The 27115-nt window shown below is 28.9% G+C and overlaps 3 protein-coding genes across 3 annotated transcripts in view; 2 read left to right on the forward strand and 1 right to left on the reverse strand.

Annotated features, from left to right (window-relative positions):
- The window catches only part of LOC129975358 (uncharacterized), a 38590-nt gene extending 17995 nt beyond the window's left edge, over positions 1 to 20595 (reverse strand). Inside the window, exon 1 of the mRNA XM_056088421.1 lies at positions 20454 to 20595. Within this exon, the coding sequence (XP_055944396.1) occupies positions 20454 to 20551 (98 nt within the window). The 5' untranslated portion in view covers positions 20552 to 20595. The remainder of the gene's footprint in view (positions 1 to 20453) is intronic.
- On the forward strand, positions 5362 to 13081 carry LOC129976423 (fungal protease inhibitor-1-like). The gene is made up of 3 exons (XM_056089984.1): positions 5362 to 5481; positions 10093 to 10309; positions 12812 to 13081. The coding sequence occupies exons 1-3, from the start codon at positions 5452 to 5454 to the stop codon at positions 12916 to 12918; spliced, it is 354 nt and encodes a 117-aa protein (XP_055945959.1). The 5' UTR covers positions 5362 to 5451; the 3' UTR covers positions 12919 to 13081.
- Positions 20596 to 21257: 662 nt separating the features above from the next.
- LOC129975045 (mitochondrial pyruvate carrier 2-like) lies at positions 21258 to 27115 on the forward strand. Its single transcript, XM_056087917.1, has 5 exons — positions 21258 to 21446; positions 23287 to 23327; positions 25447 to 25531; positions 26359 to 26470; positions 26866 to 27115. Exons 1-5 carry the CDS (start codon positions 21362 to 21364, stop codon positions 26909 to 26911), a joined length of 369 nt encoding a protein of 122 aa, XP_055943892.1. The 5' UTR covers positions 21258 to 21361; the 3' UTR covers positions 26912 to 27115.

Genomic DNA, 27115 nt, shown 5'->3' on the forward strand with positions numbered 1-27115 from the left:
AGCAGGGGGGTTAAACTGGTCGTGCTATCATATGCTATATAGTTAGACGATTGAAATCATCAAATTTGAGAAATTATTTCTTGGTGGGTTTTGGTCGCCATTACAACAGACAAGCACCGATGCTGTTTTGGTATTAAGCGATTTGACCCACCTTTACGAAGATAGTGGGCAGATTTTTAGATTTCATTTTCTTTATTTAAAAGTCAAAAACTCTCAAACGGTTTTTAAATTTCTTACTTCTGAGATCTAATTAGCATATTCCGTTGTTAAAAACAACTTTAGTGTGTCCTTTCGTATCGCGATGCAAAAAAACCCAAGATGACTGTTAAGTCAGATAATAAAATGAAAATTATGCACATACATACATGTGTGTAAAAGATTGTTTATAGAATTACGCCGATTAATTGTTGCGAAGATTCTAGTGTAGATTTGGGTGTCTCTTCGATTGGCGACAAATTTCAGCGATGAAGCACTACTTCTGGTTTCCATAATGTCTTGTTTTCATTGATGTTACTGTTGGGTTACCGACCGAAAATCGCTTTGGAGCCAATCTTGGCGTTAAAAAAAAAATCGTCCAAAAAAAAATCAAGCGGCACCTAATTGTAAATTTTTACCGTTGCGCATGCCATATTGGCGAAAAATTCAAGGAATAGGTTAAAGTAGATTTCAACCGTATGCACTTCTATGTAATAATGAATTGATTTTTTCGGGGAAAGTGAAGAATCGCCAACGTGGCGCGCGAGTCTACAGAATCGGCAAGAATATCACAGTTGGTGTCGTAAAAAGTTTAAATAAAATCGCCAAATAAGTGGACGATTTTTCACATTGATCAATTTTTCGATTCCTTTTATTAAAAGATATCTTACCTGTCGTTCACAGTTATGCACCATAAAGAAACTAAACTTCTGCCCAAACACCTTCTCTCTAATTTCATTAAAATTATGTTACAAATAAACTGAAAGAATCAAATGAATTTTTTATCCTTGAATTCAAAGAGCTTGAACTTGTGATTGAAATAGTTCCCTTTTCTTCTGCAATAGAAATTTTCTCTAATCGATGATATCGAGTCTCGGAGAGTCAGTGCAAGAACTGCTGAATAATATATTACATAGGCTTTATATTTCTTGAAAGAAAGTATTCCCATAAAGTTGATAATCTATTAATCAATCAAAAAGCTACTTAAACCTTGAATAAAAAAACTCATCTTAAAATGCAATTTACTAAACAATTTTGAGAGAAAAGGAGATAAAAAATTATATAATCAATTCTTATTTTACATATTTAACTGTTAAAAAGTCATACCTCATTTAGATGTCTTCAATTTTTAACAGTTTTGAGAACTCGTGAAATGAATGTTACTTTTAAAATAATATTTTTATCGGCTTCTTTCTGGAAATAAGCGTGTATCTAACGATAAAGCATCTCAGGATAAATCGTGAAGAAAAATATTAATTTTGAAGTGCCATCTGGGAAATGACACAGCAACTAAAACATTTAATATAATTTCTCCTTATGTCTTAGAAAGCAAATGGTTTGATCTCTCTTATGAATCAAGGCATAAGAATTGTTATTGCAGATGCATTTATGATATGGTTTTCTTGCATTGATTAAATTGTGGACGCCGTGGTAGAGTGTATTCTCTTACAAGAGGCGAAGTAAAGATATGTTCTTAAATCAGATATGCAAGCGATATAAATTTCACCATTCTTCATTTTACCAACACTGGCCTGAGAAATGAATTAAAATACCTATATCTGAAAAAAAAATCAATAAAAAGAGCTGTAAAAATTTCTATAAAATTCTGGTTCCAATGAAAATGTAACCTTAAAAAATGTTGGAAGGAATATCCCCAACCATGCATTAAAGAGGCCATGAAATGGCTATTTGCATTTATGAACTTTCTCCACGTTTGCTATTGCTGTCACACTAAATTTAAAAAAAATTCCATATTACATTCAGGACCATAGAATAGAATCATAGAATAGAATCATAGAATAGAAAACTACTTATGGATTTGAAAGGACATACAGACAATCATCTCAAGACTATTCATCGGATTCTTCTTCATTTTTTTTTTACCTTTGTTTCCTCTGCAATTCGTAGTTCCAATCTTGGAACATATTTATATTTCTAGACTAAATAGAAAACTTGTAAGTTTGTGATTCGGAAACTACTCTCGACATGGGTTTTGAAGCGTTAACAGTTCAACTATTCTTTCATTTTGTATCTGGAAGATTTAGGTATTTTGTAGCCTTATGTAGTGTACGTTATGAGGTTCCATTTTAATGTCAGTTGTTTAACTCTTTCAATATGGATAGGCCTCAAACACCCGTTCAACGACGCTACAGAGTCGCTCAGATATTACGAAACCTTCTTCCATCGTTAAGCGTGATTGATTGAATACATGCTCATGCATGCTTTGTTCCTTAAAGACGCTGGTCCAGATGGATTCTTTTTTTTTTGGGGGGGGGGGGCAAGGAGGTTAATATGAAGTCCAACCAAAATACAATATTATTATTTATATTCATCTTTTAATCTTTTTGAAAGTAAAACTAAAAACTGAATTTTATTATGAATCAGAGAAATTTTTTATGAAATAATTCTTTGAGATATTGCATAAATTATGAAAATTTTTGACTAGTGCACATAAAGCTTCAATGCCGAACATATTTTTTTTTTAATTTTATATTTAAGAAAAATATTCCTGGTTTCAACAAAAAATATTTTTCTATTAATTGAAGTTTAATGTTAATTTTAATTTAAGGTTCGCATTTTACTGGAGCTGACAGAAAATGAGAGAAATGCATTGTATAATGCTTAAGGTTTCTATAATAGTGTGAGATACGACTACCAACAATTGTAGTCACATAATTTTTTTCAATATTTGGTTGAAGAAGCTATTAAGAGATCCAGTTACATAAAACAGTTAACTGAAAATTTTAGAGACCATTAATCCCAGTGAATCAGTTGGTCGTCAAAGGTGACTAGTAAGTAACTAGAGCGATTTCTGTGCCACTTATATATATTGAAAGGTCTCAGAGGTCAAACCACTGAAATCCTGTCGAAACCATAGCTATGCAAGTTTCATAAAAATAAACTCCCTTTTTTTTTCTTTCTGTAACTATTTCAAATTAATCAATAAGACAAGTCAAATCTTAATCAACATTAAATTTGTTTTGGAAAATTAGAGAATTTAGTCATGACACAGTGAATTTTACAAATAATAATGCTTCTGTAAAATAAAACAAAGTGACAAAAAATTTGTAATAGTCCTCATTCAGTGCAAATAAACAGTTTTGCATTACGCGTAAAGTAAATCTAACACCTTCATAGATTTTTGATTAAGGAAAATAAAAATATTATTAAAAAGTATTTATATATTCACAATAAAGCCGGTAACTTTAAAAAAAGCAATATCTCACTAGCAATATGCTCATTTGTTAATTAGCGATATGTTTGAACCTACATAAATTCGTTCGATAATTCTTTGCTGTCATAACTTAATTCCCTAAAACATAGAAAATATCTTCCTCGTTTGCATGGGGGTCACACCATCAACATTTTATATAACTTAATTAACTTAGAAAGGTTCATATTCCGTTCACGTATGGTGCTTATAATCCCAACCATTATTCTGATCGTTGTTTTCAGCAAAATAATATATAATTTTTTTGTCTATTAATATCGTTTGGCCCAAAAATTTGATCGAAAAAAATGTAGAATTTATTAGGTTTTATTTAAAAAAAATATCTGTATTCTTATTATAAAGGATAAGCAAAGAGCAACAAAAATAATTTTAATATTTGGGATTCTAATAATCCAATAATTGTCAATGAATTTTTATTTCAATAACTTGTAATTGCATCACATTGCATAATTTTTCCCATTCAGTTGCTTCTTTTTTTTTATTTATTAATATCGTTTGGGGAAAAAATTATACTTGAAAAATGTAGAATTTATTAGATTTGATTAATTAAGAGTCAGTTATTTTGATTGTAATAGCATAAGAAAAGAAAAGCAAAAATAATTTAAGTATTCTGATAATTCAGAAATTGCCAATGAATTTTGGAACCTCATATTTACATTTTAAACTTTATTAAAGAGTTACAGGAATTGTTAAACTTTAAAAAATTTAAACACAGAAAAATTTTGAAAATTGATTATAAGTCCTTCTGCCTGCTTCCCTCTTGAATAATTGTTGCTCAAAAAAAAAGTGGATTTAAAATGTTAGATTTTTATTTGAGGATTAATTAAATTATAGATTTTGTTTTCAAAACATTTTTCAGTTTTCTCTTCTTATTCTTACACAGATTTCATTTCTAAAATCATCTCAAAATTAAAAAATTGAGCTTTTTAGAGATCGGTTTTGTTTCTGTATAATTCTTTCCCTTACTTTCAGTAAATTTTTAAAATTATTTTCGCCATATTTTACAATAATGTTTTCTATTATTATAAATACTGAATTTATATTTAAATGCTTTGCAAAGATATTAAATGCGTTGGATGTTTTTTTTGTGTGTGAGTACATATTCGCTGCTTTATAATTAAAAGAAAATCTTAAAAAGGAAATATGATAAAAAGCATCTTCACACTACAATGTTTCTCTCTAAAGGCTCTTTTAATGTAGCTAGTTATGTTTATATCCCATATTGAAACTGGAGATTCTAATCTCCTTTAAATTTTTTATCTCACATTTAATATATAAAATGTATGCATTATATATTTTTTATTTTATTTATCCCTGTTTCGTGCTTTTATTTTTTATTAATTATTTATTTTTTACGCATCAAATGGATTAGAATTCAGCCATGAGCCCTTGAATATATATATATATAAAAAACAGAGTAAGGGGGACTCGGAGCTTTTAAGATTGTGTTTCTCCAAGATAAATTTAGAAAAATAAAAATAAAAGAGACAGGATCTGTCCATTTCTGTAATTGTTACAAACTTGGAAAACCCATGCATTTAACAGTATCAGCGATACAGCAAGGAAAAGATACCTCCTATTGCGTATTTTGTGGATAAAATGTAAGGATTTACTACTCATTTTTTATGGAAAAGTAGCGATTCATGCATTGTAGGTATAATTAAAATTTTTCTTACGACATAAATATGCGAAGGTTATATCAATTAATTCTTTTCTGTAAAAGAAATTCAGTATGATCTATGAAGAAGTCCCATATATTGAGCAGAAAATACGAAAATTTTCCACTTCGCTTATAGCATGTTTTTTCCAGAGAGTGAACACAATAAATTCCCAAGCGTTTTTCCCCCTTCTTAATATGTTGCCGTTTTTTCGTCTTTATTGTTTTATTCAATTATCGTGACTGCTTAATCGCATTTGATTAAAACAAAGAACTATAAAGCAAAGCGAGTCGGTCATTGTATTATAATTCCATCTGTAGCTCATTCCACCTGTTTACTGAATAGGATAGCGACGAATTAAGAAAAATGATGCGGTTACAGAAGTCTCTCTCGATGGTAAATTTTTATATTTCTGTCTGTTTTTGCAAGTTTTAATACCATAAATATTGTTTGAATATCTTTATAATCGTTCATTCACTAAAAGAATTTGATTATTTTTTTTTAACTTTTAAATCGAAGAATTTTATGCAATTTTCTTTTTAATAGCTCATGAATATATACATGATTGCATTGCCTAGTTATAGAAAGTTTACTAAATAAAGGTGCAAGCTTGATTGGAAGTAAAAGTTTTTTCTTAGAACATAGTATATCGGCAGAAGATATTTTTGTTTTTTATTGTGGGAAAAAAAATGAAAAACTCAATTTTATGAATAATAATTCTTTGAATACTGTTTGAAATTTCAAACCAATTCAATCTATAAAATATCTGACATTGCTTAACTAATTGACTTATCATCTAATGTAAAAAAGTGAAATGTTTTAAATATTATATTTACTAATCGAGTTTAAAACATTTGCTAATAACAAGAGAAAAAAATCATAATGGGATTATCGTTTGGTATTTTCATTTTTCTTTTATCACTAATCAAAATACTAGAATAAACTGTAAATGACAAATTAAGCTTAAACAAAAATAGAGTTTTTCAAAAATTTGTAATCTAGTAACATCGAATTTGTAATCTAGTAATCGAAATATAAAGAAAATGATTAAAAGAATAAACAATCTCTATCTGTCAATTAAAGAAATTTTTTTCGATTATTAACTAAAAAGAAACGGAATTCTAACTAACTCTTAAAACATTGTATCTAATTCTGAATGAATATCTATCATATTAAAGCGATGCTAATTTTTCACTGCTTCAAATGCAATAAAGAAAAAAAAATATAAGATTTAAATCTTTAGAGAAATAGTTTAAATATTATAAAGAATTGAATTTTGCATTAGCTTTTAAGTTTAATTTATTATCTACTTACGAAATACAACTTAAAAATAATTATTTGTTGTATATATTATAAAAATTAACTAATTATTACCAATAGAGTTGTCACTCCAAGAACTATAGAAGAAAACTTTGAACTCTTAGAAGAGACTTTTGAAAGTTAGTCCACAAAAAAGCTTATTATTATTTTTTAAAAAATATTTTTAAATGTTTCAAATTTTTATTGAAATTGCAAAATTTTGATCATTTATTCATTGAGATGTGATGAACTTAGTTTAATGATTGAGCGTAATAACATACAGTGGCTCAAAAAATTGCGAGTACACCTTACTTTTACTTGATAAATCCGTTTTTCAATATAAATAACACATTACCGAGAAGAGAAAACATGTGTTTATTTTTACCCATAACAAATGGTTTAATTTACAGTAAAAATAAAGAAAAATCAACGAAAAATTCCTAAATTGAAAAATTTTAGCAGCATTTTAAATAAACACACTCTGATTTTTGCCTCAAAAAATTGAGAATACACCAATGAAATTTTTGCAATATCTCGCATAGAAACAAAGTGTCACTGTTAAGTTGCATATCTTAACCTGTAACCTGTAAACGTCATGGTGCCGATTCGACCAATTTTTGGCGGTATCTGAAGATATTTTATCCCATTCTTCTTGCAGCACTTGTTTTAAATGTGTTTTGTTTATAATTTTGTGTTTTCGAACCACTTTTTCGAGTATGGCCCAAGAATATTTTATGGCATTGATGTCAGGTTACTGTGGTAATGTGTGTAACTGCTATTTACGATGAAAAAGACACCTCATTTTGACGTTACGAGCATTCTGTTTGGTATCGTTGTCCTGTTAGAAAATGGAATTTCCATCTAAACCCAAATTTTTAACACTTTCCTTTTGATTGTCGCGACTGTATGGTTCTTCCAATATTCTGCTGAAACTTCTCAAATCATAGGCAAAAGTGTAAGTGTTAAAACTGTGCTAAATGCCATTAGACAAGCTGGATATAAAAGTAGCACTGTTAGAGAGAAACCGTTCATCAGCTTGCAAATCCAGATAAAGCACTTAAAGTTTGCAAAAACTCATGAATTGAAAACCAATAACTTTTGAAAGAAAGTTATATTTAGTAATGAAAGGAAACTCAACATTTCTGGCAGTGACAGCCATCTTACTGTATGGAGAAAGCCTAATACTGCTTTGGATCCAAAAAATTTACGTCCTACAGGTAAATACGGTGGTGACTAAATCGTGATTTCAGGTTGCATGGCTTCATCCCAGGTAGAAATTTAATTCTTATAGAAGGCATTATAAACCATATGGTTTACTTGAATATACTTCGCAGCAGTCAAAAGGAAAGTGCTAAAAATTTGGGTTTAGAAGGAAATTCCATTTTCTAACAGAACAACGATACCAAACAGAATGCTCGTAACGTCAAAATGGGGTGTCTTTTTCATTGTAAATAGCAGTTACACACATTACCACAGTAACCTGACATCAATGCCATAAAATATTCGTGGGCCATATTCGAAAAAGTGGTTCGAAAACACAAAATTAAAAACAAAACACATTTAAAACAAGTGCTGCAAGAAGAATGGGATAAAATATCTTCAGATACCGCCAAAAATTAGTCGAATCGGTACCATGACGTTCAGAGGCCATCATAGGAGCCAAAAGACATGCTACTTAATAGTGAACACTTTGTTTTTATGCGAGATATTGCAAAAATTTCATTGGTGTATTCTCATTTTTTTGAGGCAAAAATCTGAGTATGTTTATTTAAAATGATTCTAAAAATTTTCAATTTAGGAGTTTTCCATTGCTTTTTCTTCATTTTTACTCTAAATTAAACCATTTGTTATGGGTAAAAATAAAAACACATTTGATCTCCTCGGTAATGTGTTATTTATATTGAAAGTCGGATTTATCAAATAAAAGTAAGGTGTACTCTCAATTTTTTGAGCCACTGTATATGCATATTATCAGTGAATAATGGTAATATTGCTTCATCTACTTGAGTTTTCAAAACTGATTTCTACCAGAAGTCATTACCAAGGGAATGGGCCAGTAAATTTAGCCTTCGATTTAAAAGGATAAATTCTTTGAAAGAACTCATAAATTAAAATTATTCAATTCGAATTTTCATTTTTCTCTTAATCCTGAACAAAGTTATTCGGTTAAAAAGCCATTATGTAAATTTAAATTTTCAGCAAATGCTTTTAAGTAAGAATTTATTATTTCTAACAAAAATAATGTCTTGAATTGACTTTAAAATTGTATGTATTGTATAATTCTTGAAAGAAAAAAGCTTTAATGTACTTCATCTCCACTTTCTAATAATATTGCTCTCTGAAAACATATCGAAATTTTAAGATATCTACTGAAATGAATACAAATAGAAATCAATTCACATTTCCAATTTATTTTTCAAATTTTCAAGACATAAAAATGAACTTTTACTTCGATAAATTACGATCAAAATTTGATATAAGTCTATAATATTGATATTAAAATCATTAATAAAATTAATCCATTTAGTTTGTTGTATTTTTAATTTATCGTTTTCACAGACTGACATTGTTCCCAAAAGGTTTTCAGAATCAGAAATGTCTAAAACGGGTAAAGTCAGTATAATTTCAAGACTCAAGAAAATATGACTCGATGTTTATTTTTTAATTAAAATACTGCTATAATCTATATAAGAAAGTGAAAAAAAAACTTAAAATGTAGTAAATAATACTCATGACCAATTAAAAGGCACAAGAGATTTTCTAAAAAAAATAATAATATGTGTTTCTTCGTAACAGACAATTGCTGAAGTTACGTAATGGAATTTATGCTAGAAAGAACACAATTTCCTGTTTTTCTTAGTAAAATTGTTATTATAAACAATTGGATATTTCCTTTTTCATTACTAATTATACTGACGTCAAAAAACATTTGATGTTCATTTAATGGTTATGTTATCTTCTGAACAAGTTTATTGTCGGTATTTCATTATGAAATTTGTTTTTAACTTTCATATAAGTGCGCCATTTCTATTTTTTTGACTTGTCAGTTTATATAGTGGATGTTTTCTATGAATTACTTGAAGAGTCTTGCATGATACAAAAATTTTCTATAGGTGATAAATACTATTTGTATAGCTACCAAATCTGCCTCACAGTTTTTTGGCATTTTTTTTTTTTTTTTTTTTTTTTTTTTTTTGTGGCTGTAGCGGGGCGGGGGCTCTCTAAAAAAGGTATTTCCAAAATTCTCGCTTTTTGTACTTTAATTCCAAATTAAACAAAGTTTTAAAATATTTTTGCTCAATTACTTCAGAGGATACAATTACACAAAAACTATTTCCGCACCACTTATAAATTCAAAATATTAGCTTTTCAATGACGCGAATGTTTTTCTTTTTTTTTCCTTATATAGTGTGTTTCCCTCTAACTTTAAAAATATTTTTTATATATATTTTTATTTTACATTAACATTTTTCATTGTTATATTTACAACATTTGAGTACGCGCCATCTGCGACGTTATTCAAGATGTTTCTTTGTGTGTATGTGTGTGCACGTTATTACAAATATAAAATCAAGGGTAAATTTTAAACATAATACAAAAGAGGTATACAAAGCATTAAATATCATCATGATGTGATATTTTGAACGAGACAGGAAATAAAATTAGCTACACGAATCTCATTTAGATTTTTTTCCATATTCCTTCCAGGTATCCATTTTGTGTTTGCTACTGCTGTCCACTTGCTTGGTTTCTGAAGCCACCTTTCACAAACTGATGATGATGATGATGCAGCATCCTAAAAACACCTGTCCGTCCAACTGCTGTCAGATGGTTAAGTGTCCCAAGCCAAAATGCCACCCCCATCAAGTAATGAAACCTAACGCCGGCTGGTGCGGATGTTGTCCCAAGTGCATGACTCAACTTAGTAAGTAAAAACAAATCCGTTTTAGGAAAATGTTGAAAAAAGTGATACACATGTCGTTTTTTCAATTTATCTATATATTTAAAACTAGTTGATATACGTGGCATTACTTGAGATTTAATGTGGAATACTTTTAACATAATTTTTTTTTGTTTATTTGACATTAATATATTATGACGTCATCCATTTCAGTATTAAAAATTAGTACTGAAATATCAATTGAATCAAACGATTTTTATGAACTGCCGATAGCTAATATTTTTTTATATTAGTACAGCAAATTTTGCTCTCAAATGCTTAAGTGAAAAAGAAAGAAAATTTAAAATTTCGGAAGTAAACCTGAAAATGAATCAACAAAGTCTCTAAAGCATAGTCTTCAATAGAGTATGGGCGGTTGTTACAAATGTAGGTTGGAATGAAATGCTCCAGAATCATGAAGAAAATAGAATTTAATGTTTTAAATATTTAGAATCTACAGGGTGGTCACAATTAAACTTTCCCTATAATCAGCATCCTACAACGCAAACGGGTGAACGGATTGCATCGAAATTTGGTATGCAAACTATACACGAGATGCGCTGGCGGAATTTTGAGAAAAAAATTAATTTTAAAATGTTCCCCAGATGGCGCTTTTTCTTTAAAAACCTTAATTTTAACTCAATAAACGACCAAAATGGAATACAGAAACAATATTAACATTTATTGACTAGTTTCTGATCACCTTCTCATCGAACTACATTTAGTAAATGGTAAGGAAAGAATAACAATACGCTGTTTAAGGAGGGGGGGGGGAGAGTTCTGTTTGCAGAAACAAGAACAGATTGGGACGATATTGCACAAGAGGAACAGTCGTTAATCGTGTCCAGGATGATGTAGGGAAAGGTTCTCCATGCGATCACCCTCATTCGCCAGCAAAATTTCAAGTCGATGGACAGTGTGTTCAATAGCAGATCTTAACTGATCAGTTTGATGCTTTGCACATGAAGTGTTATGGAGTTCTTTACGTCATTCAACGTCGCAACACGATACAGTCATCATTACAGCCACAAACATCGACAGAAAACATAACAACGACTGCAAACGTTTCTTACCCTAACATGTTTTCTTTAAAGCTTCCTCTTCTTTGCAAGCATGCAAATCGCGACATTTTTTCCTAGAACTGACAGCTTTTCCCGGTTTTATATTTTATTACTCATAATTCTTGTTCTGGATTTTTAATATTTTTTCTACATTCCTTTTTGGTTTTTTATCGTGTTAAATTTAATGTTTTTCCGGAAAAGGTGCCTTCTGGTGGACATTTTGGAACTAATTTTTTTTTCCCCGAAATTCCATGAGCGCATCTTATGTAAAGTCTATACACCAAATTTCGTTGCAATTCGTTCAACCGTATGCGTTGTAAGATGCTGTTTATAGGGGAAGTTATAATAACCACCCTGTACAACCAAAGAAACAGAACGAACAGAACGAAGTCTTAACAATGAAGGAATTAAAGGCTAGGAAAATGGGAAAATAAGAAAATATTACCTTTTCATCAAGTAAATAAAATCATCATTTGTTCCAGGAGTATCATAGTAGATCATTAACATTCTAGCATTATTTCCTTCTTGCAACTGCAGAAGAAAAGAGAAGAGAAAGATCGTCTCCCCCCCCCCCCCACTTCCTTGTGTCTTCAGTTATAGCCCAGACGGTTGTACTTCAGTAGTATAGCAATTGAAGGGTGCCATCTAGTAGAACTGAATCTAGCAAATATCACATACATTAATTGAAAAAATATCTCTATTAACCGCTTAACTGTTTTGCCCGAGTGCCATACATGCATAGATTTATCGAATTTTGAAAGTTGTAAGCAAAAAATAAGCCATTCATAACGATTATAATTCAATATTAAAATTACTTCGAATACATAGATAAGTCAAGTATTCAAAGGATTTCCATTTGAAACAAAATAAGAAAATAGTTCCAAAATAGAAGGTGCCATCTTATTAGATAGTAAAGAAAATAAAACAGTTAAGGGGTTAAAACAAAATACCCAACAATATTGTAATGATATCTTCGCGATATTGGCCGGTATTTAGAATACCGAACAATATTGTAGAGATATCATGCAACATCTTGTGTGTAATAGGGATTGGATATCAATCGGATAAGAGTTCAAAAATGACACCCCTCCTTTCCTAAAACAGTAGCTAAAGTATTAATAATAAATCTAAATTAACTACGTTTCTAATATTTATCTGATATTACTAACTAAACTCAGATAGCTGAAAGGTAAAAAAAAGTTGAACAATAACTGTACGGCATTTCTATTGATAATAAAAATAGTTGTTTCTTTTGCTTGATTTTAAAAAGTAGAGAAAGTAACTCATGTTAATAAATTTCAACAATTTGAAAAAAAATTATTTATATTGTGCATTATTTATGTAAGCAACTTTAACCCTGGAAGTTTGAATTCCCTCCTGCATTTCGTCATATTCTAAACCTCAAAGCTGTTTTATTTGCTTTCAGAAATGGGTCACCCATGCAAACCGAAGCCGAAGCATCCTTGCCCTATGATGCCCACTTCTGAATGCGGCCATGGACTTAAATGCAAACATGGAAAGTGCTGTAAATGAAGATTCTTCTGAAAAATGGAAATGTGCTGTTCGGGAAGGGCTTAGACATCTGGAAAGTACAATATACTGCCTCGTACTAGAACTGTTGCTTATTGTCACGGCAATTCTTAATTTCTCTGCGTCGGCATTTTAAACATGTCTTTACTACAAAGAAAACTCCAACTTTAGCAATAAAGTATTTTTTTCAAAAATCCTAGTTTGTCTTCATATATATGAAGTTAAAATCCTGTTTTTAAATCTTAACCTTATTTACACATAGATATCGAAACGATATTGTTACAATGGTATTCGATATTGTGAATGTTATTCAATATCATGGAAATATAGTAGCAATATCCCAGAATACATTGTACTGTTCAGGAAGCATATAGATACTTGGAGAAGTACACGGGAACTTGAGAATTGATCTTAATCTGAATAGATTTGATTTTAAAAACTAGATAAGAGAAAGTGTGCGTGTGTGCGTGCTCGCGCATGTGATTAGATTAATTGATAATTGTATCCCACTAATCAGAATAAAAAATTGGAGCTGAACATTAACTCAGGTAAGCTCTCTTGTATCTTTAAATCTTCAACTTAAAAGTCTAATTCTTGTTGAAGAAAAAGACGAAACAACTTTACGAGAGAGGTCAATAATGTTGTTAATTAAAAACTAATATTGAGTTAGCATTGAGTATCAAAGTAGAGGAAGGGGGGGGTGATAATTTTCATAACTTTTCATATGCAGATGTCTCCTCTCTCTATTTCATAATTAAAATACAACGGCTGAAGTCGTGAAATTACAATAAAAAGGAACAAATTAATATTCGTAATCCTCCCTTTTCATGAATCAAGATATTAAACTTCATAAAGGGACAATCATAAATTTCAAACATATTTTCTTTAGAGGAGACAAATGAGATAGAATATTTAAAATTACAACTAATATTTAAGGAAGAAATATTAAGGAGTCGAAATCAGTTGAGAATGGTGTAGTTTAAAATTATAATGTATCAAATCGATCCATCTTAAAGTAATCTCAAGAACTTCATGAAATCCTGATTAAATTTAACATAACAAATATATTAAAGGAGATATATGCTAATAAGCAATACATATCATACACCCAGTGAGGATTTTAGGTATGTTGCAGCTCTAGACAGTGCACATGAAAAAGATTCCGCTATAATAATATTTGCCAAAAATTAATGGCCAATTACAATTTAAGCTTCAACACATTCTTAACTTAATAGTATTTTAATTAATTATTTTATGTTAATTCTTATTCTCTGATGTAATCCCATGAAGGGGTGGGGGAAGGTATATCAGATATGAGGATGAGAAGTTGAAATGATTGATTCTAACCTACCGGGTGGGTACAGAAACTGTGTAGAGTCGACTGTGGTCGGTGATGGCCCTTAGGATGGCCTTCTTGCCAATGCTATTGCAAAGTTGTCGTCCTTCAGAGCTTTACATGGGATTTCAAGATGTATCAGAAAAATCAACGTGTAATTACTCTCAAATGTACGGAGAATACAAAGAGAAACAGCAGGAAAGATGTTGCTAAAACTTCTTACTTATTCTCTGAGAAAGGTATTTTCCCTTATCTTCCCCTCCGCCACCTCATAAAACTGTTGACCTTCGGCAAGATCTTGAACGCCATTTTTATTTTCAACATCTCGCGCATACGAGTTTTTTTCTTCATCCATCTATACTTATATATAAAGCTCAATGTGTGTGTGTGTGTGTGTGTGTGTGTGTGTGTGTGTGTGTGTGTGTGTGTGTGTGTGTGTGTGTGTGTGTGTGTGTGTGTGTGTGTGTGTGTGTGTGTGTGTGTGTTGCCGCTCTACAGAAAAGACCATTTGACCTACAGCTACCAAATTTGGTACGTGTATACCTTGGAGGTCGGGAATGTACACCTGGGGTCCCTTTTTTGGAAATTTTAATTATTAATTAAAAACTAACTTTCCCGCCAAAAAAAATCTTTCATTTTCCCCACCGCCAAATGAGTAAGGCTTCAGTTTTTTTTCCAACAGCAATGAGGCTAGGGCTAACATTTTTCGGCCAATTATTTCAAACGATTCTGTTTATTTTCTTAATGTTTTATGCATTTAAAACTAAACATTGTTAATGAATCGATCTTTCAGATTCATTCTGAAGTACTTTTGAATTAAAATAAAACAGATTAAAGGAAATTAAAAATTTCTAATCTACATAACGTTACCCCAACTGGCGTAGAAAAATTCACGCATCTGAGTTACCGTAACAGGCGTTGAAAATTCACGCATGCGCATTGTACTCTGATTGTTTACATTTCAACGGAAGCGGACTCGATTTAAATTATTTTTAGGTTAGTTGTATACTTTTGTAATTAAATTGTATTTATGTTAGTTTAAGTTCATCGTTTTTTAAGTAATTTTTTAACCTGTTTCTGACCGATTATTTTAAACGATTCTGTTTATTTTCTTAGTGTTTGAGGCATTTAAAACTAAACATTGTTAATTAATATACCTGCTCAAGATGAATCTGAAAAAATTTTGTTGAAAAATTCTTGAGATATTACATAAATTAAGAAAGATATTCTTTAGTACCCATAAGGTTTAAATGCTCAGTGACTCTGTTTTCAGTAATCATATTACAAAAAAAAAAAAAAAATGCTTTGTTTCAGTAAAAAATATTATTTTATTAATTGCAAATTAATCATTTCCCCTTTAATTTAAAACATAAATTCTACGGGAGCTAACAGAAAATTAGTGAGATACATATTCTGTTATGACTGAAGGCCTTTATAATATTATAAGTGAATTGAAATTTGAAGTTTTAAAATATTTTAATGAAGAAGCTATTAAAGTAGGAATTACATAAAATAGTTAATTATTAAAATTTTAACGAGCATTAAGATTGGCGAACCGGCTGGTCGCCAAAGGCGGCTAGTACTTATATAAAGCTCAATGTGTGTGTGTGTGTGTTGGCGCTCTACAGGACAGACCGTCGCCCTACAGCTACCAAATTTGGCACATGCATACCTTGGAGGTTGAGAATGTGCTCCTGGGGTCCCTTTTATTTTAATTATTTATTAAAAACTAACTTTCCTGCCAAAAAAAAATCTTTTCATTTTCCACCGCCAAATGAGTAGGGCTTCAGTTTTTTTTCCTCACGCTAACGAGGATAAGTTTAACATATTTTCGGCCAATTATTTCAAACGATTGTTTATTTATTTTTTTATTTTTAGTGTTTGATGCATTTAAAATTAAACATTGTTAATTAATCGATCTTTCAGATTCATTCGAGAGTACTTTTGAATTGAAATAAAACAGAATAAAGGAAATTAAAAATTTCTAATCTGCGTAGCGTTACCCCAACTGGCGTTGAAAATTCACGCATGCGCATTGTGTTCTGATTGTTGACAACTCTATTTTCAACAGATACTTATTTGGTTTTGGAAGGCTTAACGTGTTTCCGACCAATTATTTCAAATGATTCTTTATTTTCTTAGAGTTTGATGCATTTAAAATAAACATTGTTAATTAATTGATCTGTTCATGATATATCTTAGAAAATTTTTTAGAAAACTTCTTGAGATATTACATAAATTAAGAAAGATATTCTTTAGTGCCCATAAGGTTTAAATATTCAACGACTCTGTTTTCAGGTCTCATATTTAAAAAAAAAAAGGCTTCGTTTCAGTAAAAATTGTTCTTATATTAATTGCCATTTTACCAATTCCTCTTTAATTTAAAGCATAAATTCTATGGGAGCTAACAGAAAATTAGAGAGATACATATTACTTTATGGCTGAAGGCCTTTATAGTATTATGAATAAATTATATGACTCAAAATTTGAAGCTTTAAAATATTTTGATGAAGAAGCTATTAAAACAGGAGTTACATAAAATAGTTAATTATTAAAATTTTAACGAGCATTAAGATTGGCGAACCGGCTGGTCGCCAAAGGCGGCTAGTGTTGTAATAAAGAAACGTGAATATACGTTACTGATACTTTCTTATTGGCGATTGAAACCGAAATTTGACACAAAACTGCAATTTTAGAAAGAAAGTTACGCACTAAATTTGTTCAAATCATTTCGTACTTGAGTTATTACGAAAGCATATAATCTAGAATGTTTAATATATATATCCAATTTATTAAAACTTTCAAAAGTATATGTTGATAGACTATCTGCATCTGGTGGATCTGGTTCAAAATTTGATTCAGATCTGCATTTTAGATGCTAAACTTGAGAACCAAATTTTATTCTTCTAACTCAACATGTTTTATAGTCATCTTATTCACTTGTATTTGGAAATACAGTCTTCCGGTAAAATGTCTTAGTTCCAAATTTGATAGGAATCTATGCAAATTTCATGTTAAAATCTTCCATCTAGCCATCATCAAAAGATTTTCATGAATCCCCATGTTTCAGACTTCCTTTAACACCAAAAACAAATTTTTATAATTATATTTCTCTAGTAGCACACAAATATTGTACAATATTGTATGACATTGATCTGTATTCGCTATATTGTTTAATAGTGTATAATATTGTTTAATATTGTAGAATATTGTTTAATAATGTAGAATATTGTTTAATAATGTAGAATATTGTTTAATAATGTAGAATATTGTTTAATAATGTAGAATATTGTTTAATATCATATAATATTGAACAATATTATGCGACAGGCTGTGCTACCTGGGCTGTCTGTCATTCTGTATCTGCTTTTGAACGCTTTGATTCAAAAAAATTTTGAATTAGGCTGATAAAATTTGATATTTGGGTTTTGTCCAATAAATCGATTTGTTTTTAATTGTGACAAATTCATTTACGAATGCAAATGAAGATAATAACCGCAAAACTAAGCTAGATATATAAAACCTAATAAATAGTTTATAGCATTTAATACGTAGATCTTTAATAATCTATCGCCAAATCCATCAATTTATGATGTTGTAGTCAGATGCGGTTTGGTTTCCCAAAAAACTTACTCGCATACTCTTTAATAAAGTTATTATTTCACCTCCACCCCGAATAAAGTTGCGGGTTTTGTGTAAGGCTACAAATGCTTTGCATGCATTGGCGAACATTAGTTTCGAAAAATCATTTGGCGCCAATTTAACACTTTTACTCAATCGATAATACTAATATATACTGTGAACTTGTTAACACTTTTTTACTCACCGATAAAAACCAAAATCTGACACGGAACTACAGTTATGGTCACAAAATCACATACCGAATTTGATTTTTAGTCATTTATTTTATTATTACTGAAAAATGTTAGTTATTAGATGGACCAAATTTCATCTGTCAAGTTCAAAGCGTTTTTGAATTATCTTTGTCACAGGCAGACATTTTCTAAAATTATATTTTTCGGATTTTGGGAAAATGTGTTCTTTGGATGACTGAAACGTAGATATTCATCAAAATCTAGATGATTTTTTTTTTTTTTTTTTTTTTTTTTTTTTTTTACGATTGCAATACTTTTTCTATTTTTTATATTCGAGAAAATAAAAATTCAACCATTTAAAAAAATAAAATTAGGTATATGAACTTATAATTATTTTGATTTTCTTTAAGAGATATGATGTTCCTTTTTCCTCTTGGGCAAATAAAAGTAGTTGAAAAATTGCTTACATTTATGAAAAACCCCTAAAATATACAGTTTATCATTTTGCTTTGAACAATAAAATGTAAGTATAAAACGATGTACTTGTATTAAATGAAATATTTTGTAATATTTGCTTTTAAAAATACTGGATATTGTAAATACATTTTAAGTAATAATCATAAAGCTGAGGTTTTATCGTTTGATCCCATTTTAATAAACGCTGAATGGAAACCAAAATCCTGTGAATTAAAGACGACAATAACCATTTATTCTTCCAAATATGTTTCAGTAAGGAATCTAAATACAGTCTGATTCAAGAAAATAAAATGTTGTAATTTTACATTTTACTATCCATATTTAAATGAGGAAAATAAGTATTCTTTTCATTATAATACAAAATGGTACAAAATTTCGCTCATGTGACACTCGACAAGTATTTGGTAAAAATTTAATTTTGATTCAATATGCAGAAGAAACCAGGAGGAAGGGTCTAACGAAACCTTCTAGCATTCTTTCTAATAAAGAAAAAGAGACCCTTCTCCCTTGACATAAAACTGTCCACTTTGGGGAAAAACATGAAAATGAAGAGAGCCATGCTTTCATTTTCAGAGTCCCGTACAAGAGGTTCAGACATATATCAGAGATGGGCAAAGCAAAAAATTTAAAATTTGCACTTTGGGCCACTTTTTTCTTGAAACCAAATTTTGCCAAAAGACTTCAATTTTAATAACAACAACGCTTATACCGAATTTTATTTACTTAAATCCATCAGTTTTTGAATTTCCGAGTTAATACGCATGCAAAAGTACAAACCAAAAACATAATCAGCTATTTGATGTCACTTCTTTCCAAATTTGTATTTTAAATGCTAAAACTGTGCGCCAAATTTCATTTATCTAAGTTGTTGCGGGCTTAAATTAAGGCGTTTACATACATATGCGAATGTAAAGACTGACAAACAATGGATTTAAAATTTGATAAAAATCTAAAATTTTGATGTTAGATCTGCATAGAAATTTTTATTTGATACGCTTTCTACGTTTTGTAGTTATTGTGTCAGCTCTATTCAGACAGTCAGACTTCATAAGCATGCTAAAAATTTGATAAGTGTAATATAATAATTTGATATGAATATAATAAATTTCATTTGTCTATCTCAGAAAGTTTTTAAGCTTAGATGATCACAGAAAGGCGTTATTCCAAAAATGTGTTAAAGATATGACTAGATTCAAGATGAATTTTTTGAAAAACATTCGAAAATAGTTGTATTTTTGAATATCTATTTTAATAAGTTTGTAATAACGTCTATGAAACCAAAATAAGCCTCAATTAAGTGGCAAATTTAAAAAAAAAAATGAAAAAGGCTTTTTTTTTTTTGTCAAAGACAGATATAAAGCAAAAATCTTCAAGTTTAGAGGATTATCAAATGGTTTGCTTAACATTTTGCAGATAGCTTAAAAAATACATTATCTAGTTAAAGAAATAAAAAATAATCGGCATTTCTATCCATTTTTTTACATATTGGTGTTCGCTTAATCAATAAGACAAAACTTGCAATTTTTTTTTTCACATTGTGAAACACTAAAACAAATATGAAATATTTATATAATAAAAGACTACTTATTCTCCAGTTCACGAACTGCAGAACCTATTGAGAAATCATTATGCCAAATTTGAACAAAAAATATGTAACAGATTTTAATGTATAAGGCTCTTCGTAAGAAAATTCTATTAAAGATTAGAATTTGAGAAAAGAGTATCGAAAGTTGTAAAACAGCAATAAAACGTAAATGCAAATATGAAACTCAGTGTAACTTCCCCCCAAAAAAGTAGACGTAGAAACAAAATTCTTGAGGTTTTATAAAGAAAGCTCTTCAGACATTAAGAATATCAAATAAAAAAAATTCATAATTTTGCAAAAACATATTTTTGAAGTAATCACCTACCTTAATCGGACTCGAGAAGGTTTGGTAACACAGAGATTCGTCAAATCTGGAATTCGAATTTTTTGATGGTTACAATAGTTTTTGTTTGTATATTTCATATAGGAGATAGTAAAAAGGTCATCTTAAGACAACACAATTCGCTATATGCTATGCATTTCTTCATATGGTTGGTCATCAAGTATGTTGAGTCTTTTTCATATAGCTAATTTATTTTAGTAGGTTAAGATCACGGTTAAAACGATTTAGGTTTAGATCCTGAAGGTGTTAGGATCGATATCACAACTTTGAACCCTTGTGAGAAGACGAAGATAATGAGCCGATATCCATTTCTGTTAAAATCCGCAAAAACTTGAGGACGATGGAAGAACGTTCTCAAGTTATTGTGGAATAGATTTAGCTTGTATACCATGCTCACTCACATGATTCTTCTTAGAGGGAATTAGACCTTGAAGCTGCGATATTTGGTTCTCAAGTCGATCTTTGGTGAGGATCAATTATTTCGGGTATATTTCCTCAAATCTTGCAAACCTGATATATTTTATATGCATAAAATTTTATTATATTAATTTTTAAACATAATACGGATATTAATATTTACAAGTACATTTAAATCTTTTATTGCATTATCTAGTTTCAGCATCCCCCCCCCCACACACTAACTAACTGACATTCTTCCATTCTTGACAGCTCGCCTCATTTGATGCTCTAGTGTGTTTGCTACAAAAACCACTAGAGCATCAAATGAGCTACACACTTGCCAACAAAATTGAAATAAAAGCATTGAATTTGGCAACATAACAAACACGTTATCTTTCAGGAAAATATAAACAAAAGGAATAACCTCCGATTACCTCTACGGCTCTTCAAAATATATCTCACAAAATTGAACTTAAACTAAATATTAGAATATGTCGGCACTTTATAGAACAATAATAGCATCTATAGATAAGCGTGTTCCTGCGAAACTACAACCATTATGGGCACACGATGCTGGTAAATTCTGAACATTCATTCAGATTTTTTTTTTCCAACTTGTAATATCTTCGAGCCATAATATTCAAAACAAAGTTATTTATTCTACAGTGAATATTATTTTGCTCTATATGCAATTATTTATTAAAGTATTCATGGATTTGTTTTTATAGCAAAGTTAACATTTTAATTTGGAATGTACTACATTCATATTCAAGTACATTGTTCAAGTTTTGGAGAAGCAATGTACTATTCAAACATTGTTTCTTCAAAACTTGCTCTTTTCTTTAACCTTTGTTGATCAAGTATTTAAAAAAAAAAATGTATTCTGTATTTATGATGTTAGGACTACTTTCTAGCCTTACTATGATATTTGTATTCTCAGAGGGTGCAAAAGCTTAGATTTTGAGTTAATCCTTAACTGGGGAGGTGAAATTTTAGAACTTTACTGGGGAGGTGCGGTCTATGAGACCACATTTCATTTAGACACAAATAAAACTTTCTAATGAATGTATTAGTATGAAAAGCTGCCAATATATTTTGCAGATATTTTTCTTGATATATAGATATGTTTTAGAAATTTTTCAAAATATATTGTCATTGAAAAAAGTAAATGCATTGGAACATACATTTTCTTCTCAAATTACATATTACAATAAATAATATTCTTGAAAAGGCATTTTACTTTTTAAATCATATTTATTTTTACAGTATATGAAGTTATATAGAAGACAATATAATGTAAATTTCAACAATTATATGATAAATAAAAAAAATGACAATGGGTAAAATTGGACTTTTTTTATCGGCTTGTGTGATTTTCATAGCATGGTTTTCTAGGGCATTTTAAACATACATGTTAAGAATTAGTATAAAAATAAACCTATAAATTCTGTATATATATCTCTTGGTATATTAATATATTTTATAAATTTTTCAAAATACATTTTCACTGGAAAAATTAATTATGTTTGAACATACTTATTAGAATCAATTGAATGCGAACTTTCATCGATAAATTCTTCTGTACTATGATCTCTATCACTTAATGCTTCATTTAAAAGTGTCTGGAACACTGCTTCATAATAGGATCAGTAAACTGGATGATATTTCGGGCCCCAAGTTTTAGCGCCATCTGCTAAGCCTTGTTTATCACTGAGACACTAACAGGGAGATGCGGTCTTAGAGACTGCGCTTGAAGAAATAACTGAATTATTTAAAAAAGCATCTGCTGAAATCGGTTGAAAAAGTGCATGTGTATTGAAGGTCACAAAACAGGAAGCTACAGTGTCAATCCATTCAATTGAGCTAAAAATAGAATAGGGGTGATAGAAAATCCATCACTAGCGGTCTCACAGACCACACGTCCCCAGTTAAGGGTTAAGTAATGGCTTCTCTTATCTCCTTGTTTTAGGACCCTTAGTTTGTTTAAATGGAAAAGAAGAATCCAGTTATTGTTTTTACACTTGAAAGTTATCTTTCACATAATATACTTTTGAAGAAATTCTTTTTATACCTAGAAATAAATTAAAGTCATTAAATACACAACTTCTTTATGAGAGAAATACAAAACTGAATCTCATTTTAAAGGTACATATTATGAAGTTGTTCCCTAGAAATGCTGCTGTATTTTTTCTAAAAAATATTTGTTTTTGCTTATGCATCAGAAATCTGCAGTACATCTGATTACAATAGAATTAGATTTTCTATGAGAAGATATTAAAAAGATTGCATTATGTTTAATTTTTTATAGAATAAAAAAGAGTTACATCTTTATTCTGTTCAAACAAAAAAAAAAATGTTTCAAAATAATACTGTTTTTAAATATTATCCTGATTTAATCTTTCTTTGAAATTTTCAGGTCCTAAAACAATATTTTTTTGGGCACCAGCTTTCAAATGGGTATGTTTTATTTGTGTTTCTTTGAAGGTTATCTTTTTATTGCACGGTTAAATGAATTATTCATTTGCATTTTGTCATTTTGAAAATGTTTGTTCATTGGAAGAAAATACAGCTTTTTATTATGTTTACACGTTTCTACTAAAATAATTTATTCGTAACAGTTAGAATCCAGAGTGAGTAAGTTTTAAAATTGCATTATGGTTACTCCTGTAATGTTTTAGTTCTTTTTTGCACTCATTTTAATTGTGTCATTACTTAAAATTTTTGAATTTTAAAGGGGAACATTTTCTTTTCCTTTATAGGCCCTACCCTAAATTGAGCAAAACGAAAACCAATAATTATGAAACCTTTAATTGATTATATAACTGTTATTCTTTAGGAATTTCTACTTTCTGTCTAGACTCTTATACTTTCAGAAATATTTACTTTCATAAATTCGTTTATACAACTAACATTTAGCCCATACATTTTATTTATTAATGCTTTCTCATTTTTGTGTATTTTAATTTTTTATTGTATTTGAAAATTTTATAAGGAAATGATACAAAATTAATTATTTATTTGTAGTATCATAATAATAATAATAATAAATTTTAATACTTATCGATATTTACTGTCCCTGGTTTATTTGGCGATTTTCAGTTCCTTCTCAAGCCTGATTATACATCATGGCAATATCTCTTTATTTGCTTGACAATAAAACTTGGACAATAAAACTAATATCCACAAGTACTAAACTTTGATATAATTGGCATAAGTGTATATGTTATTTTGGTTATATTTTCTAATGTATTGTATATAAAAATTTGTTTTTTATAAAAATATCAAAAATAAAAATAAAGAACAATTTATAATGTAATGTTCAGTAATAATCTATATATATAATATTTTAGTTATTAAAATATTAAGTAGATTCAATTTGCAGTATTTCTTACAAATGTTTAAAATTAAATTTATATATATATAAAATTTAATTTTTTTATGTTTGTCTTCAAATATTGAACAGTTCTGGTGGTTTGCCCATTTTATCAATAAATATATTTTTACTCAAAATCTGTCCAAGTATATTTATTTCAATTAAAACTAAATACTGTTTTAATATCCATGTTGCACACGATCATTATAAAATGCAAGAATATGAATTCATATCATCAGTCTAATATTTGCGATATTCTTAAATTTTTTTTATCTTAACGCAACATTTTTTTATGCAAATGAATTTTTTTATTCATTACTAATTTCACTCTTTTTCTCTTGCATATTTAAATGTGAAAGAATTATTTTCATGTAATTAAATTTAAGTTAATATTTAATCTGTCATTATTTGTCTTTCATTGCTAAATTTAAGCACAGCATTTGTTTACTTTTTAAAAGTAATGTGAGCTTAATAAATAATAATAGTGATGAATACCTGTATTTAAATAGGGAAGGAGAAATGCATCAGGATAGTTAAATATGATTGAGAAAATTCTCAATACATATTTGGCATCATTATATAGATCCCAAATGTAAGTATCTTTTAATCAAATGGGCATTTTGAATTGACGAATGGTACAAATTTATTTTGAAGATTAGTAAAAACAAAAAATCATTTTGTTTCTGATTTGTAAATCTAGGATAAGAGCTAATTAAAGCACGGATTTATTCTATGGTACTTTTCCATTAATATAACCCCCAAGACAAAAAAATTCTAATATATTGCCAAATCTTAATAATAAATTTCTCAGTGACAAATACTAGCACCAAAACAGAATAAAACTAATATTTCAGCTGAGTGATGATTGGGAGTTCATTATTAGATAAATACTTGTTCAGTTTCTTTTAATGAGAGAAAATAAATCACAGGTAGCATTCATATTTTTTCATGATATTATCAGGTTTTTTTTTTTTTTTAAATGAGAGTAAAATATCTCTAAGTGATATTGTCTCTTGACCTACACTTGTTCTTTGAAAATGTTCTATTTAATTGTGAGGAAGAAGACGAAGTTCTTAAAAATGCTCTGATGCATATGAAATTATAGAGAACCAGTGTTTAAAATTTGAATGTTTCTTTACCACATATATATATATATATTCTTTTTTTGTATCTGATGACAGTATTGATCTTTCTTTGTTGTAGTGCTTGGTTATTGCCGGAATTGGAGATTTGGCCAGGCCTGCAGATAAACTCAGTCCAACTCAATCTACCGCTCTTGCTGCTACAGGTATTTGCCTTTTATTTTTAGTATCATGGTGACTGATCTTAGCTTGGCAAGCTTTTCTTTTTTTTTGTAAAATTATGATGGAGGGGTTTTTTGAGAAAATATTTAGATTTGAATTTGATACTTATTACTTATGTATATTTTTCAATCTTATGTATATGTGAACTGGTCATTTAAATAATAATAATAATAAAAAAACTGAATGCACTTATTTTAACATTTTATTTAAAATAATCTGTTATATTACAGTATTCATTTTAAGTTTAAGTTTAAAAAATAAAGTATGATAGCATACTTTATTTTTTAACACACTCGGTTTTACCCTGATGAAATCTTGTCCAAGATGGCGCTATATGACATTATCTGCATGAGAGCAGATAATGTCATAAATAAAAGAGCAGATAATCATAAAAAAAATGTCAGCTATTTCTGAGATACATGAAATAAATAAATTTATATATATACAAGTATTGCTCGTTTAAAGTTATAAGATTTTTATTGAAGCTTGGATGTTTCCCTTGTTTTGTTTGGGTTCTGCTTCAACCGATGGTGCCATCTCTTGGACTCTCATAGTTAATTACAAACAAAATATGATTTTTTGCGAGTGTGTGTAATTTTTTTTAAGGAAAAACAAAAAACACCTATATAGATAAACTTAAAAAGCAAAATTTTATCTAAATATAACACTTGATTCAAATTGCTAGAGCCGTTTTCAAGATACACAAAATACATAAATATACAAAAATTGCTTGTATAAAGATGTAAGAATTATGAAATATTACTTGTTTATAACAACATTTACACATTAGTAATAATGGTTATTTTTGCAGGTATAATTTGGTCTAGATATTCAATGGTTATTATTCCTAAGAATTATAGTTTGTTCAGTGTCAATATCTTTGTTGCTCTTACTGGATTGTATCAACTACTTAGAATTTACAGGTAATTAAATCTTATATAATACTTTGATGAAGTATCTTTTTTCATTCCATTTTAATTAATGTTAAAAATGAATCTGGCATTTCTAATCTCTTTTAGATTTAATTCATCTAACCAATTATGATTCAAATTTTATGATGAATTTAAAAAGATATATTGTTTAACAAAATATTTATATAAATATATCTTAAAAATAAAATTTTAGCAATATATTTATAATATATTTCATAAAATTATAAATAAAATTTATTATATTTTATCAGTCATATAAATTTGTTAGCTCATCAAATGTTGCAAATTAGTTTTATAATGAAATAATTTATTTATAGCAATACACACATAAGCAAAAAGTTTTATTTATTTATTAAAACAATATATGCTTTTTTAATTTTTTCCAGACACAATCAATCCTTGAAGCAACCTGCTGCTGTTGAAAGTTCTTAGCTACACTGAATATTTAAACAAGTTGCTTTTTTTGTACAGACAATCTATTGTGTTCATCTTGTTTCAAATGGCAAAAAATATGTATAGTATTATATATAGCACAAAGATTAATAGAATATTATTGTTGGATTTTTTAAATTATTCACTATGTTGATTTCAAAATATTTTAAATCTTTTTAACAATAAAAATGTGAAATGATAAAA

The sequence above is a fragment of the Argiope bruennichi genome, chromosome 7 (assembly GCF_947563725.1).
Source record: "Argiope bruennichi chromosome 7, qqArgBrue1.1, whole genome shotgun sequence".
Taxonomy (NCBI): Eukaryota; Metazoa; Arthropoda; class Arachnida; order Araneae; family Araneidae; genus Argiope; species Argiope bruennichi.

Coding starts and splice junctions, on each gene's coding strand:
- LOC129976423 (XM_056089984.1), top strand. CDS start 5,452: ATGATGCGGTTACAGAAGTCTCTCTCGATG. Junction 5,482..10,092: donor TACAGAAGTCTCTCTCGATG/GTAAATTTTTAT, acceptor TATTCCTTCCAG/GTATCCATTTTGTGTTTGCT. Junction 10,310..12,811: donor CAAGTGCATGACTCAACTTA/GTAAGTAAAAAC, acceptor ATTTGCTTTCAG/AAATGGGTCACCCATGCAAA.
- LOC129975045 (XM_056087917.1), top strand. CDS start 21,362: ATGTCGGCACTTTATAGAACAATAATAGCATCTATAGATAAGCGTGTT. Junction 21,447..23,286: donor ATTATGGGCACACGATGCTG/GTAAATTCTGAA, acceptor TGAAATTTTCAG/GTCCTAAAACAATATTTTTT. Junction 25,532..26,358: donor TACCGCTCTTGCTGCTACAG/GTATTTGCCTTT, acceptor TTATTTTTGCAG/GTATAATTTGGTCTAGATAT.